Source organism: Mustela nigripes, chromosome 13, assembly GCF_022355385.1.
Source record: "Mustela nigripes isolate SB6536 chromosome 13, MUSNIG.SB6536, whole genome shotgun sequence".
Lineage (NCBI taxonomy): Eukaryota > Metazoa > Chordata > Mammalia > Carnivora > Mustelidae > Mustela > Mustela nigripes.
In genome coordinates this window covers 44618959-44634149 of record NC_081569.1, presented here as the reverse complement: position 1 = coordinate 44634149, position 15191 = coordinate 44618959, and the positions used below count along the sequence as shown (strand labels likewise).

Here is a 15191-nt window from a genome sequence, read left to right as displayed (position 1 = left end):
CCCTCTCCCCTTACACATGAAATGGAGTTCAGATACGTCAAAGATGCACATACTTTGGACGTGATTTAAGTCTCCTGATTCTGGGTTCTGTGTTCTTCTTACCCCATCCCCACCTTTATCCACCTCAACGCTGGACAAAATATTTCAGGAAGCTCCTGACAATCTTCCTGCTTCTAGGTGCTTGCTTTTCCAAACCAGCCCCACACACCAGTCGTGTTTCTAAAATCCTGGTGCGTACACATTACTCCTCAGCTTAAACACCTTTAGTGGCTCCCTATTGCCAGTGTCCTTAACCTGGCATTGAAGACCCAGCCTTTCTTCCAGTAACTCTCCCAAGTGTCATCCCTCTGAAGGAGCTTTTACTCGAAATACCCCTAGGCTTCCTGGCCATAGGGGAGGGACCCAGCTGTGGTAATGGCTGACTGCCCAGAGGACCTGCTCAGGCCACCAGGGGAGCAGCTCAGTGTTTGCTGCCCCCATGGACAGCCACTTTGTCCCTGAGTTGACCTTGCTGAGGCCAATGCTTCCTGACAGGGTAAGAAAGGGAAGATCACCTTTTGAGAAGCTACACCTCTTTGGTTCCTTTTATATCCTACATCTATACCAACCTTGCTAAAATAGACCTTTCATGTCCCTGTGCAAAGCCAGTTTCTGGCTCCCCAGTGTACATGAGCTAGAGCCCAAATTCCTTGCAATGACACATAGGACCCATACATTCTGGGTCCTTCCCTCCTCTTGCCCTCCCTCCCCACATCACATTCCTCAGCCATATGGGCTGGCCCTCCTCCTCCAGCACCTCAAGCTTGGTGCCTTCTGTCCCTCAGTCGAGAAGGCCTCCTCAGCCCACTCTCCCTCTCTCTCTTTGCCCTGAAGGTCCCAGATCCCACCACTGTGCTCCCACACACTATGTCCCACGCTGAGCATCCATCACTCTGAACTAGTTTCCCCATCAAACTGTAGATTCTATAAGGCTGCATTTTACTATCCCAAAGGGTGGCTAGCCAAGACCCCTAGATGACCGCTCCCTAGTTTTCCTTTGGGAGGGCAGATCCCCCCACCCCCCAGAGACCACCCCCAGACCAGCTCCTCACCTCTTTGCCTGGATGCTCCTTCCCAGGAGGATGAAACTTATCACGCCCACCACGCCCACCAGTGCAAAGATGGAGTAATTCCAAGGAGAGGCTGGGGAAGGACACACGGAACAGAGCCTTGAGGAGAGGCATGAGCTCATGGCATCAGTCATCCCCTGCGGTGGGCCAGGTGCCTTAGAGACTAATGAAAATTAGCCCCCGCCCTGTGGGACCTCCAGTGTGGGGGAGGGGGAGGGGGGAGGGACAATTTCTGCTCTGCAGAAACCCTAATCTAATGAGAGTGGGCAAGGAAGGGGTGGGAGTGAAACTGTGTCCCACAGCTGGCAACAGAGAATACAGAAAGTGGCTAATCTGAATTTGGATAATGAGGCGTGTCCACACCATACCAAAATGAGGCAGGATCCAGCCCCAGGGCTCTTGCATTGGCTGTTCCCCTTACCAGGAATGTTCTTCCCCCACATAATCTGTGGGGCTCATCTGCAAGCCCTTATTCAAATGTCAGCTTCTTAGTGAGGTCTTCCTTGACCGCGGTACCTACCTTCTATTCCCTTTCTGTGCTTAATTTTTCTCCGTGTTGCTCATCACCCACAGGCTATGCATTTTAGTCTTTTGTCTTGTTTATTTTCTCTCTCACTGGAATGTGTGCTCCACAGAGGGCAGAATAACCCCACTGCTGAGAACAGTGCCCGGTGCACCAAAGGAACTTAATAAATATTTGTGAGTGATCCGATAAATGATGAAAATGAATGACCACGCTCTGAGAAGAAGAGAGAGCGGTTGGGCCAGACCCCCATGGGAATTAAGACCCCTCGGCCTCAGTTCCCACCTTAGGGGGAAATACGCAGCCTCACTGGAGGAAGCAGCTATGTCGGGGTTGGGGGGTTCAGCCAGGCCCCACCCCTGATCCCACATCACCTACCATCTTCTACCCGGAAGAACCAAAGCATTTCTTCCAGCAGTTCCTGAGGCACCGTGGTACTGGCTGGGGCTTGGATGACCCCCTCGCTGTGTTCCATGCCCCGTGCTCCTGGATGGGATCCGTTTCTGACAACAAAATCCTTAGGTCTCTGGACTCCCCGGCTGCCCTCCTGGCCCCCTAATTTCCGGACTCTGAGCAAAGCCCTGAAGATCGCTGGAAACAAAGCAGAGAGCATGACCAGATAGCCCATCCCAGTTTGACCTCCATGACCCCCCAAACTCAGCTATCCTCTGGCGCACAGTTGCTGGGCCAAGCTCGGGGCAGGTGGAGTCTGGAGAGGCAGAAAACGCAGGAGTCACTCAAGTCTTTAGGAAGACTTATTTGAGGATTGAGTCACTGACAGGCGAAGGGACCCTTAAAGGGGACATTTTCCGCTTTTCCCTGTCCGGCACCCTCACCCAGCTTCCGCAGCCCGATGTGCTCCGTCACCCTGGTTCCTTAGCAAATCGTCCCACCTCTCACTATTGATTTTCTTGTGGCAGCCAGTAGCAGGCCCCCCGTGTCCCCATCAGGGCCGGGCCTGTCAGTCTCTCTCTTGAACACAGGCACACCTATGACCTGGAGCTGAGAATAGGAAGATGCCAGACAGAGGTCACTGCCAGCACTTGCCACTGAGAGCCATGGAACCACCTAAGAACCTGAACTCATGCTCCTGGGATAAATCCCCTCCTTAATTTGAGCCCGTTCCCATTCCTACCAAGCAGGTTCAGTGGTATTTCGCAAACCTCCGTCAGTCCCAAACAGCCACACATCCGGACATATTCTTGTACTGCCTGTACTATTACTACTTAACCTAAAAATTTCCACTGTCCAAATTCAAATGAGTGAAGTAGGTGCTTTTAACTTCGACGACGAATTTTCTTTAATCTAACATATCCCAAGCATTCTCATGTCAATGTGGGGAGTATAAAAATGGTTGAGGAGCACCTGGGTGACTCAGTTGCGTGGGCAGCTGCCTTCGGCTGGAGTCATGATCTCAGGGATCTGGGATTGAGCCCCACGTTAGGCTCCCTGCTCAGCAGGGAGTCTGCTTCTCCCTCTGTTTCTCCTCCTGCTTGTGCTTTCTCACTTGTGTGCCCTCTCTCTCAAGTAAATAAATAAGATCTTGAAAAAATAAAAATAAAAATGGTTGAGATATTTTACCTCTTTAGTACCAAGTCTTTGAAACTTGGGTGTAAATTTTACACATATTGCATATCTCAGTTCTGACTAGCCAGTAGGCTCATGGGGCTAATATGATACAGCCCAGGTCTGTGCCCAGGCCAGGCCCAGGCTGTGACAGCTGATTCTCCAGCTGCTCCGGGCTCCCAGCTTGAGGAGAGCAGACCATGGGGAGTGAGCCTGGGGCTAAGAGCCAAGGAGCTGGTCCTTCCTCTGGCTCTGCCTCCTGTTAATTTGTCTAGGCAGATTCCTAGGTCCTGTGAAGTACTAAAAAGGAAATAATAGGGAAAATAAGATTATCTGTTCAATGAATAATACTATCAATACTATCCCTACACATTTCCAGTAGGGGTAAGATACTTAACAATGCTCAAAATCAAGAAAAGACTGTTTTCTAGAGTATACAAAGAATTCTTGCAAGTTAACAAGGAAAAGACAGGAACCCTAATAAAAGACAAAGGATATAAAGGGCAATTTACAAAATAGGAAACCCAAAAGGCTAGTAAGCATATGAAGAAATGATCAATCTCTGATAATCAGAAGAATAAAATCAAAAGAAAAATGAGGGGCACCTGGGTGGCTCAGTGGGTTAAAGGCTCTGCCTTCAGCTCAAGTCATGATCCCAGGGTCCTGGGATCGAGCCCGAGCCCGGCATCAGGCTCTCTGCTCCGCAGGGAGCCTGCTTCCCTTCTTCTCTCTCTGCCTGCCTCTGCCCACATGTGATCTCTGTCAAATAAATAAATAAAATTTTTTAAAAAAAGAAAAGAAAAATGAAATAGGACTTGGCATCTATTCAATGGACTTGGTTTGGAAGGTAGATAATTCTGCAGGTTGGTGGGGCTCTGGGCTATAGCCTCAGGCACTAACAGAGGGAGTGTAGACAGGCAGCCATCCTGAGAGCAAATCAGCCAAAGTAAGTATACACACCCCACAACACAGCAATTCTGCTCCTGAGAAGGTATGTATGTATGTACATGTGTATGTATGTGTTTGTGTTACACACACACACACAGAACATTGAAGGAGGGGAGCAGAGTCGGAGGACTGATGCTACCCATCTTCAAACTTCCTGTAAAGAAGATACAGTGAGCAAGACAGTGGAATTAAAACTAATCAGAGAAGGGTACAAATTTGCATGTGGGCTGATGTCCACAGGGAAATGTGGGGTCACGGACACATAGGCATAGGATGGGGTGAGGGATGTCTCCTGTCACCCTCTGCTCCCCAGCTATAGTTTCATAAACACAGCAATAGGATTCCTTGTTGCTTGGTCCCCAAAGCCTTATACTTACTTTATCCTTTGGCTTTAAGTAGGTTCACCAGAGATGCCTCCCCTGCTCCCCTGCAGGCAGGCAGGCCCAAGAAGTTCTGCTGAGGCTGTATTTTGACATTGTCATGGAAACATTTCAGACCCAGGCCTGCTGGCTCTTTTGTTTGCAGACCCCATTGGGGACTGTGTCTCAGCTGGCTCTGGGGCACTCTGGAAGAGGAGCACAGCTCACGCTCTTCCTAGACTTCCTAGACTTCCTAAACCAAAGTTCTTTGCCACGCCTACAGCCCAGCCTTGCTGCTGGTTTTTTCCTTTCCTTTGGGTGTCTGCACTCTGTGGGAAACAGGTTTTTCTATGCGGGAGCCACTCTTTTGGTACAGGGGCAAGTTGGAATTTTCACCCTGTTCGGTGCCTCCTTCTATATGTTCTTTCTTCAATCAGTGCGAAGTGGCTCTGGCCACCATCAGCTCCTCGATGCCAGAGGGCTGCCTCCCCAGCTCTTGAGCCCATGGGGGTAGAGCCTCCTCGGAGCGGACTCCAGTTCTCTGGCATGGCCAGAGATACGGGCATGTGTGCTCGATGGAGGGCAGAGAGGCGTGAGAGGGGAGGCGGGGAGTTACCATTGTTGCCCTTTGGAGCTCGGTAGGAGGGTGGACCCCAGGGCTTGGCAAGAGCCCCTTCTGGCAGATTTGGAAATTTCCAAATAAATCCTTGTTTATTGGTGGTAAAAAAAAATTTTATTTTAAACTGTATAATATCGTTATAATAAACATATACCAACAAAAAACCAAAAATGACTTGATTCCAAGTCTCGAACTGAGAGTCAGCCCTCCCTGGTTGTGTTAGATGCCACAGGAAGAGAGGACACATTTCCTTCAGAGCCCTTATCCAGGTTCCTTCTAGAGTGAGCATCATATTAATATACCTGCTTCTAAAAAATTATTAACCCAACTTCAAGATTTATTTGGCTTTCATTTTTCCATTCATGTCCTTTTCCTATTCCAGGGTCCTACCCAGGATATCACAATGCATGTCTCCTTTGGCCCCTCTGGGAGATTCCTGTGTTTTACACAAGCCTTAACCATCTACTGCTGGACTGTTATTCCTGTCAAAGACCCTGAGTCACCCATCCCCATGGGAGGTGGAAGACACTCACCCTGGATCCCGCTTCTGGGTCCCGCCTTGATCTGCTGCTGGGAGCAAGCACTGGTTTCTAGGTCCTTCTCTCACAGGAGCACCAGCTGGTCTCTGCACCTGAGCGCTCCACAGAGCTGTCACCTACAGGGGCAGGGCTGCAGAGCCCATGGCTACGGGGCCCCTCTGAGAGCTCTGCCCTTAGCACACGCCCAGGCCTGGAGCCTCCTCCGCCACTCCAGGGTGAATGACCTTTTGAGTGAGCAGCCCTGGGTGGCAAATGGGCTCCACCTGACTTCAGGATCTGAAGGAACCAGGAGCTCTGTGCTTTCCCTTTTTTGTGATCCAGAAGAACCAGGAGCTCCATGCTTTCCTTCTTATATGTTGACCTTGAGTTAAAAAAAATATATATATATAAATATATATATATATATATATATATATATATATATATATATATATATATGCATGCGTTCACACACACTCTCTCTCTCTTTCCAGTCCAGGGAATGGGCTGAGGAGGACCCTTGGTCTGGGGGTTCTGTTGTGGCTGGAGGTATGTAGTATGCCCACCCCAGGTCTCTATTTCCTGTTCTTATCAATATTTAACCACAGTCCAGGGAGCCAAGCCTTGCCTTTTATAGCCTGTGCTTTCTCACAGTGAAGGTCATGGCCTGTGTAAATTCTCTATAAGGAGCTATAAAATAAGACCTTTCAAGGGCTAGGCTAGGTTGAATAGGATCATGTGGGGGTGGGGATGACTTGGTGGGGAAGCAGAGTAAGGCCAGACTCATTTGATTCTGACTGTTATTGGGCTTTTCTGCCTCCTGGCTCCTTACATTTCCGGCAACCTTTGGAGCTGGGTCAGCAAAGAGTTCCCATTTCACAAATAAGCCAACAGGTTGAGTGAGATCAAGTGAGAGGTCCAAGTTCCTCTTTGAGTTAATACTAATTAACAGTGTGGATTACAGCATAGTGCAGAGGATAGTGCAGAGGAAAGGAGACCTCACAAGGAAACTAGGTCCTGCATGGAACTCCAGCCCCTCACCGTCTTGAAATTCATTCACTCAATAAGTATTACTTGCGGGGCATCTGCGTGGCTCAGTTGGTTAATGTCAGCTCAGGTCAGGATCCCATGGTCCTGGGATTGAGTCCCGCATCAGGCTCCTTCCTCAGTGAGGAGCCTGCTTTTCCCTTTCCCACTCCGCCTGCTTGTGTATGCACACTCTGTCTCTGACAAATGAATAAAATCTTTAAAAAAAAAAAAAAAAAAGTGAGGGGAAGTGACCGGAGATAAAGTTGGAGGATGGACGGAAGCAGATCATGCAGGGCATTATAAAACAGGATGATTTGGGATGTAACGAGAAATCACCAGGCAGGAAGTGACGTGGTCTGAATGACATTTATTTAAGATCACTTGGCTTGCTGGTGTGGAGAATGGATTGTAAAAGAGCAAGAGAGAAGCTGGGAGACTTGGCATCCATCCAGGCAAGAGATAGTAGAAATTTGGGTCAGGATTGTGGCTGTGGAGATAATCAGAAGTGGTCTGATCCAGAGTGAGTTTGGAGGAGAAAAGCAGCTGATCATTTTTATGAGAGGAACTCAACACTAATTCTCTTAAAAATACGAAAGGAATTCAAAAGGAATTTATTGGCTTGTATAGCTAGGAAGAGCAGGGTGGAGCTGACCTTTGGGATAGCTGGAACCAAGTGCCCAAAGAACCTTAGCTCTTTCTCTCTCCTGCTCTCTCCCTGCTTCTCGCTGGTTATCAGGCTCATTCCCACAGGCTAGCCATCTCTAGGAACAGACCAGGCTGTAGGAAATCTAGGCTTACATCTTTACAGCTGCAAGGAAAGGAGTCCCTTTCCTCTGATTCAGTTTGGCAATTCCTGGGAAAGGACTCTGTTTGTCCTGGCCTGGACCATGTACCCATGTTTTGGGTCAGTTATTATGGCCAGAAAGTGAGGTACCACGGATGGCTCAAATCTCATGCCCATGGGGTAACCATGGCTGTGAACAGGATAGCCACTCCAGTGTGGGTTCCTAAAGTGACTCCTTGACCCCAATCCTCCCTGATCCTCCCTGTCTGCCTTTGAGGAGAATGCCATGGGGCCCTTAAATGGCACTGTGTCCCCTTTAAGAAGAACTTGCCCAGCCCAGATAAAGAGAGAAGAAATAGTATGAGACTTCTGAATCACTTTTTTTTTTTTGGTAATTTATATAAATCTTTTACTGAAGTATAACATACATACAGAAAAGTACTTGAATATTATGCTATGGCTTAGAGAATTTTCACATGAACACACCCATGTGTGAAACCCACACCATCCAGATCGAGAAATAGAACATCGCTAGAACTCAGAAATCTTCTTGTGTCTGCTTCGCGGCACTAACCCCCACAAAGGCAAACGCCAGCCTGACTTTTAATACCATAGATTGGTTTGGCTTATTTTTATACTTTATATGAATGGAATCAATCAATAGGCAGTCTTTTGTGTCTGGCTTCTTTTGTTCAACATTGAATTTGGGGTATCACCCGTGTGACTGTGAATTACACAGTATTCCATTGTGTGACTGTGTCACAATATTTTTTATCTATGGATCTTGTTTTTATTTTTATTATTTTTTAAGATTTTATTTATTGAGAGAGAGCGCACACAAGCAAGGGAGAGGAGAGGCAGACTCCCCAGCTGAACAGTTAGCCCAGCGTGGGACTTGATCCCAGGACCCTGGGATCATGACCTGAGCTGAAGGTAGGCGTTTAACTGACTGAGTCACTTAGGTACCCTTGGGTCTTGTTTTTACAAGAAAAATTTCAACCCATCCACTTCTTTCCTCTGTCTGTAACACAGGTATGATGGTGAAAAGGACATCCAAGGACAGAAGTCATTACATTACAACCCATGAGCCAAATCTGACCTCCAGTCTACGATTGTAAGTAAAGTTTTATTGGAACTCAGCCATGCCATTTTCTTACATGACATCTGGCTGCTTTCACACTACATTAGCAGAATCAAACAGTTGGGACAATGATTGTATGGCCTGCAAAGCCTAAATTTTTACTATTTGCCTCTTCACTGAGAAAGTTTGTGACCCCAGCAATAAGAAAAAGGAGTCCAGGTCCCTGAATGACCTCATGGAACAGAGCAGCCTACCTTCCCTGGACCAGCTGTCTACCTCTGGAGCGTTACAAGTGAGAGAAGTAAACTTTGGTATGATTCGAGGCACAGTGTCTGGGATCTCTCTGTTATAAAAACTTAGCCAGCACTGTAACTGATACATGCATTATTTGTGCCCAATAACTGCTGAATAAGGGAACACCTTAGCATCAGAAGAACTAAGTTCTAGTCTATTCATCCTTGCTACAATCAGCCATGTGCCCTTGAGCTAGTCACTTGGACCTCTTTTTCTTATCTAACTATATATAAGCTTCAAAGAGAAGTAAAAAGGAAAGTTACTTTAGAAATTATTATCAGGGGGTACCTGGGTGGCTCAGTGGGTTAAAGCCTCAGCCTTCGGCTCAGGTCATGGTCCCAGGGTCCTGGGATCTAGCCTCACATCGGGCTCTCTGCTCAGCGGGGAGCCTGCGTACTCCTCTCTCTCTGCCTGCCTCTCTGCCTACTTGTGATATCTGTCTGTCAAATAAATACATAAAAAATTAAAAAAAGAAAAAAGAAAAAAGAAATAAAAGAAATTATTATCAGGAGAGGCCAATTATGTGTTGACAAAACCGAGGCTCTTTAAGGTTAGGAGATTTTCCCCCGGGTGGTTCAACCAGTTAGTTCTTCTGTTTAAAAAAAAAAAAAAAAAAGGGCGCCTGGGTGGCTCAGTGGGTTAAGCCGCTGCCTTCGGCTCAGGTCATGATCTCAGAGTCCTGGGATCGAGTCCCGCATCGGGCTCTCTGCTCAGCAGGGAGCCTGCTTCCCCCTCTCTCTCTGCCTGCCTCTCCATCTACTTGTGATTTCTCTCTGTCAAATAAATAAATAAAATCTTTAAAAAAAAAAAAAAGTTAAAAACCTGGCAGGAAGATCTCTTTTCCTAAGAACAATGGATGATGAAGGTAGGGAAATATACACTGGGCTGTCCAGGGTCTTGACCCCTCTGCTCAAGGCACTTCAATCTCAGGCCAGGATTAAGGTGACAGGTAGGGTCTGGCCCTGAGCTCCAGGGTCTAAAGATAAGCATCTTCCTGCTTCCCAGCCTCCTGCCTCCCGCACTGAAGAAGCAATGCCTGCTGGGAGGCTTCTGGAGACTCTCTGGACTTCCACCTCAGGCTGTTCTGCTCCTTGGGGTGGGCCAACCATCATCAGCTGACGCCAGTAGGGTGGACAAGCCCTCAGCTAGCGTCTATTCTTACCTTCATTTCTACAAACATCACTCACACTCAGAAGGCAATTTAATAATTCAGTTTGAATAATAATTCTGGCAAGTTCCCAGTAGCAGCACATGCTCTCCTCAGTACAGAAAACGTCATAAAAAACAAAAGGAAATCTAAAGATGGTGATGGAAGGAAATGATAACACAGGGGAGCAGAGACAAATGGGTGAAGATGTTTACTGCAACATTGTTTAAGATGGTTTAAAAAAAAAATCTAAATTTCCAAGAACTGGGGAGGCGTTAAATTATGGTACCAAAGGAACCACATACTTCTTCTAGGGACCAATTTTTATACTAAACCCAGAGGAAGGAAACATAGAGTAGAAAGAGTGGGGGCATTTTGGGAAGAGGTAGGGCAATTAAGTCCAAAATTATTGGTGCTTAGCCCTGACTTGATGCCTCCATCTGTAAGAGGATGGTTGAAAAGAGAGATGGGTATCCAAAGGGAAACCATCTTTATGCTGAAATACAATGATCTCAGGGAGCAAATCCTTTTTCAACAGACCCAAATCTTGCTGGAAGCATTTTAGGAACCTTGCAAAGGATTAGAAGTTTGGGCAGAGACTGGTGTGTAGCAATGGAACGAAGTACGTACTTTCTCCAAGAAAGAACATTCTACTGTTGCCACTTTCAACTTAGCTACAGCATGAGACTTTCTGTGTCCTTGACCCTTCTTTATAATCCTCACTTCTGTGTCTTTGACCCTTTGGTCTTGGTTACAGTATAACCAATTATCTTCTTCAGTTCCTGACTAAATCAAAGTCCAAGAGTAGAATCCAGTCAGAGTCTCTCAGCCTCTCATTTTAATTATGGGAGACATGTGAGGTTTAATCATGCCCATACACAGCACTCTGAGTAGCTTCCTTGGAAGACGAATAGCTAAATGTGAGGTGTACCTTAACCACATATTACATATTAATCTGTCTTAATTCTGTTGTTACCACATGTCAGGAGCAAGTGATCATTCCTTGAGGGGAACTCCGGAGCATACAGCTGACCCCAGCATTAAAGAAAACACTGCTGACAATTTAGTTAGGATCATTTATGGTTTTATTGCAATCTTGCTATAAGGGAAAACGCCTTGGGTGGTCCTAATTTAGAGGTTCATTTTTGGTGAATGGTTAGATAATCATGTTAGACTAGATTTTTAAAAGAAGAAGAAAAGAGGTGCCTGGGTGGCTCAGTGGGTTAAGCCTCTGCCTTGACTCAGGTCTTGATTACGTGGTCCTGGGATTGAGCCCCGCATCAGACTCTCTGCTCAGTGGGGAGCCTGCTTCCCCCTCTCTCTCAGCTTGCCTCTCTGTCTGCTTGTGATCTCTCTCTGTCAAATAAATAAATAAAATCTTTTTTAAAAATATTTTTAAAAAAGAAGAAGAAAGTTTGGTTAAAAGGTCACTAAGACTCTTCACCAGTGTCAGGTAGATGGTGGGTGACTAATTTTCTAGAACAAGTCATACTTGTCTTAAATTTAGCAGAAACTTTTCTAAGCATTTTGACCAGGAATCATAATTTCTTTCCAGAAGGAAGTTGTAAATTAAATCATTATAAAAGGAAAAAGTTCTGGGGCACCTTGGTGGCTCAGTCGTTGGGTGGCTCAGTCGTTAGGTGTCTGCCTTCCTCTGGGGTCATGTTCCCAGGGTTCTGGCATTGAGTCTCGCATGGGGATCCCTGCTCAGTGGGAAGCCTGCTTCTCCCTCTCTCATTCCGCCTGCTTATATTCCCTCTCTCACTGTCTCTTTCTCTGTCAAGTAAATACATAAAATCTTAAAAAAAAAAAAAGGAAAAATACATAAAATCTTAAAAAAAAAAAAACAAAGGAAAAGATTTCTGTCCTTGATTAAGTGTGGGACAAATTTTCTTTTGAAGCTTCTCCTTTTTGCTCAGATTGTTTTTAAATCTGTCTTGGTCAAAAAAATAAGGCTGTCTGTTTATGTATTAAATTTCTTGCCTAGCTGATCGCTTTTTACATTTTTTTAAAATGGAGGCAAGTAAACATACAAAACATACACAACCATTGTTACCAGAAACATTCATACCTACATTAATAGTATTCCTTTCTATCAGCTTCCTATATTTGGGAAGAATTTCCAGATGAATATTGTACGGTGATTCAATCTGGTGGTAACAGTTTCATGCAGTTTATGAGCCTGAATCATGTAAGTACTATTCTATGTGTCATGCTTTAGTTAAGAGGTCCAACAAGAGGCATTTGCAAATGCACAAAGACCTTGCTGACCGGTAAGCAAAATTACAGTCATAAGATTAGAAGCAGAAAGTTAACTTTTCACTATAAATTGTATAAAGCCTTGGGGATAAGTTTCCATTCTTTCCACAGTACCAGAAGTACTGTGAAGTACTGACTTTTCAGGGTGTTTTCTCTGAGGCCAGAAACCCAACACCATTTAATTCACCTTTTTCGGTTTGGTCATCAATTTCCAAGTCTGTTCTCCAGCTCCCTGAAACTTGTTAGTGTTTTGGGCCTGCCTGGAAGGGGCAGTCTTTTCTACCTGTAAGGTTATGGTTCCATAAGCCATGACTTTGGAGGGCTTTGTGTCATCATTTGCATATACAAAATGAGGAATCTCTTATTTTGTTTATTTGCTTATAGTTGTTTGCAGATTATGTATTTCCAAAAGTTTCCTGGAAGTTAATGGATTCTTTTTTTATTTTTAATTTGTTATTAACATATAAATATATTGTTAGCCCCAGGGGTAGAGGTCTTTGTACAGGCTTACACACTTCACAGCACTCACCATAGCACATATCTTCCCCAATGTCAATAACCCAAGCACCCTCTCCCTACTCCCCTTACCCCAAGTTAATGGATTCTTTTAAGAGTCTACATTTTGGAAGTTACAGCAAAAAACTTCTGCCATCTATGCAGATAACTCTCTGCCTTACAAACTAGCTTTTAAGGGCAAAGGACATGTGGTTGGGCCTGGCCCACGTACAGGTGGCCAGTGAGATTGTAACACACAGAGAAAGCTGCACAGTCATGCTAGGTCACATATAAGTGACCAATTGAATCAACTAAATTACAGTTTACCCTATAGTAGCTATTTGTTTGTCTTGTTTTGTTTTAAAGGTTTTATTTATTTACTTGACAGACAGAGATCACAAGCAGGTAGAGAGGCAGGCAGAGAGAGGGGGGAGCAGGCTCCCTGCTGAGCAGAGAGCCTGATGGGGGGGCTCGATGCGGGGCTCGATCCCAGGACCCTGGGATCGTGACCTGAGCCGAAGGCAGACGCTTTAACCCACTGAGCCACCCAGGTGCCCCTATAGTAGCTATTTGAACTAGCCTATTACCTTGGTCAGAATTGGCACCCAAAAGGTGCCCAAAGGGCGGGGCCCATACTCCTTGGTAGCCAGGGAGACAGTGTGCGCCCCCACCGATTGGATACCTCCACCTGGCCTGACCCATCCTTGTATTTGGGCTTTGTTACCTAGGACTGGTTTCCGAGACTTGTTTTTAAGTAAGTTCTCTGAGTTGGGGGCGGGCAGGGTCAGTTTAAGTTTTACTGCATAAACAACAAAATCACTGTTTAACTGGATGGAGCTGCTCTGGCTAAATAGGCCCTTACACTTCTTTTAACACTATTTATTTGTGAGAGAGAGAGTGAGAAAATGAGCCAGGCGGAGGGGCAGAGGGAGAGGGAGAAGCAGGCTCCCAGCAGAGCAGCAGAGCAGGGAGCCAGACACCAAGATCCTGGGATCATCACCTGAGCTAAAGGCAGATGAGACACTTAACCGACTGAGCCACCAAGTGCCCCTTCCCAGCAGTTCTTGAGACCTTTATTCTAAATTTTTGTAAATGGTTACCAATCTCCAGAGCAGGCAAATTAGGAGTTCCATTAAATGTGAGAGGCATTACTATCTTGTCAACTTCCTTGCAGAACTAAGAAAATGTACTTTATAAACAGAAGTCTCTCTTCCCTTCGTTAATATTGTACAGCTCTTTTGCCTGGGGGAAACCAAAGATTTTAAGATTCAATCTCTCTACATCTATTTTGACATTTCACTTGGTTTACTGGGGTTAACTATCAGCAGCAGCAAAGGAAAACTCCCTTACCCTCAGGCTGCTTTTCATTCCTGTAGTACCACATCTGCCTTCCTTCCCTTCTGACGTCCACCAGATGACTGGACTTCTCCAGTCTCTCTCCCCAACACACCCAGTCCTGCGGGCCCAAGCTGCCTCTTAAGTTCTCCCCAGGGGCCGGAAGACGCCTGGGCTCCTAACAGGGACAGTCGGCTGCATAGAATAGCCTCCTTTACTATTTGTGTCATCACGTGTACGAAGTGAATCGCTTAGAGGGGAAGACAGCCTGTTCCGGTCTGTCCCCAGCGGATGGTCTTGCAGCCCCAGTCCCGCTTTGCAGAGATGCTGGACAGCTTAAGGAGGAACGTCTTCTGAGACCACAGAGAGCAGTAACGACACCGACAGCCGAATCCGAGCGAAAGACACTGGAGCTGGTGAATTGTCCATCAACGTTCAACGACAGGACATGTTGGTGAGCAGCACCCCCTGGCGGACTTCTGATGCAACTACAGGCAGAAGTTACTAGTGCATGGAACTTCTCCCAAAGGCGCTGCATCCCAAAAGACCTTTCTGTGTACAGCGCCTTAAGGCTAGGTTCCTGACCCTGGCAATGGCCCGATACCTGTGTATGGTAGACCTTCTCCAGTTACATGTGGCATTGTCTCCCAGACCACATTCCGGAATTCTTATGGATTCAGGCATTGGTCATTTTACCAATCAGAACTTTGACCATTTTCCTCCCCGTGCCCTTGCTGCCTCTTTCCCAGGGCTCTTGCTGCTACTCCTTTTTGACTCAGCGCCAAAGGGCTGCTTGCTCTCTCGCTCTCTCTCTCTCTCTCTCCCTAACACACACACACACACACACACACACACACACACACACACGGAAATTATTGACTCTCTGGCAGGTGTCTGCACTCTTCAGAAATCATACACACATACTCGGGGAGAAGGTGTGATGACAGGGACCAGGGAGAGGAGATGCTTCCTGCTTCCTCTCATTCTGGATCAGCTCTCTCACCCTCCAGAATTTAAGGTCAATCCCACATTTTAGATTTCCACCAGACATCTCCACTTGACTCTCATCACTTCAGTTGCCAAGTATTTGAAGTTGAAACATCGCCACAGATACCACCGAGCGGG

General features: G+C 46.3%; 1 protein-coding gene across 3 annotated transcripts in view; it reads right to left on the bottom strand.

Annotated features, from left to right (window-relative positions):
- Positions 1–15191, bottom strand: part of SLC51B (solute carrier family 51 subunit beta) — a 51194-nt gene that overhangs the window by 582 nt on the left and 35421 nt on the right. Inside the window, exons 1-3 of one of the 3 annotated variants that reach the window (XM_059372266.1) lie at positions 5658–5874; positions 2011–2223; positions 1092–1182 (exon numbers count right to left, since the gene is read on the bottom strand). In XM_059372266.1, coding sequence (XP_059228249.1) covers positions 1092–1182; positions 2011–2107 — 188 coding nt within the window. In that variant the 5' untranslated portion in view covers positions 2108–2223; positions 5658–5874. Of the gene's footprint in view, positions 1–1091; positions 1183–2010; positions 2224–4523; positions 4726–5657; positions 5875–15191 lie in introns of those variants that run through there. The other 2 variants (XM_059372267.1, XM_059372265.1) reach the window with 2 other exon arrangements.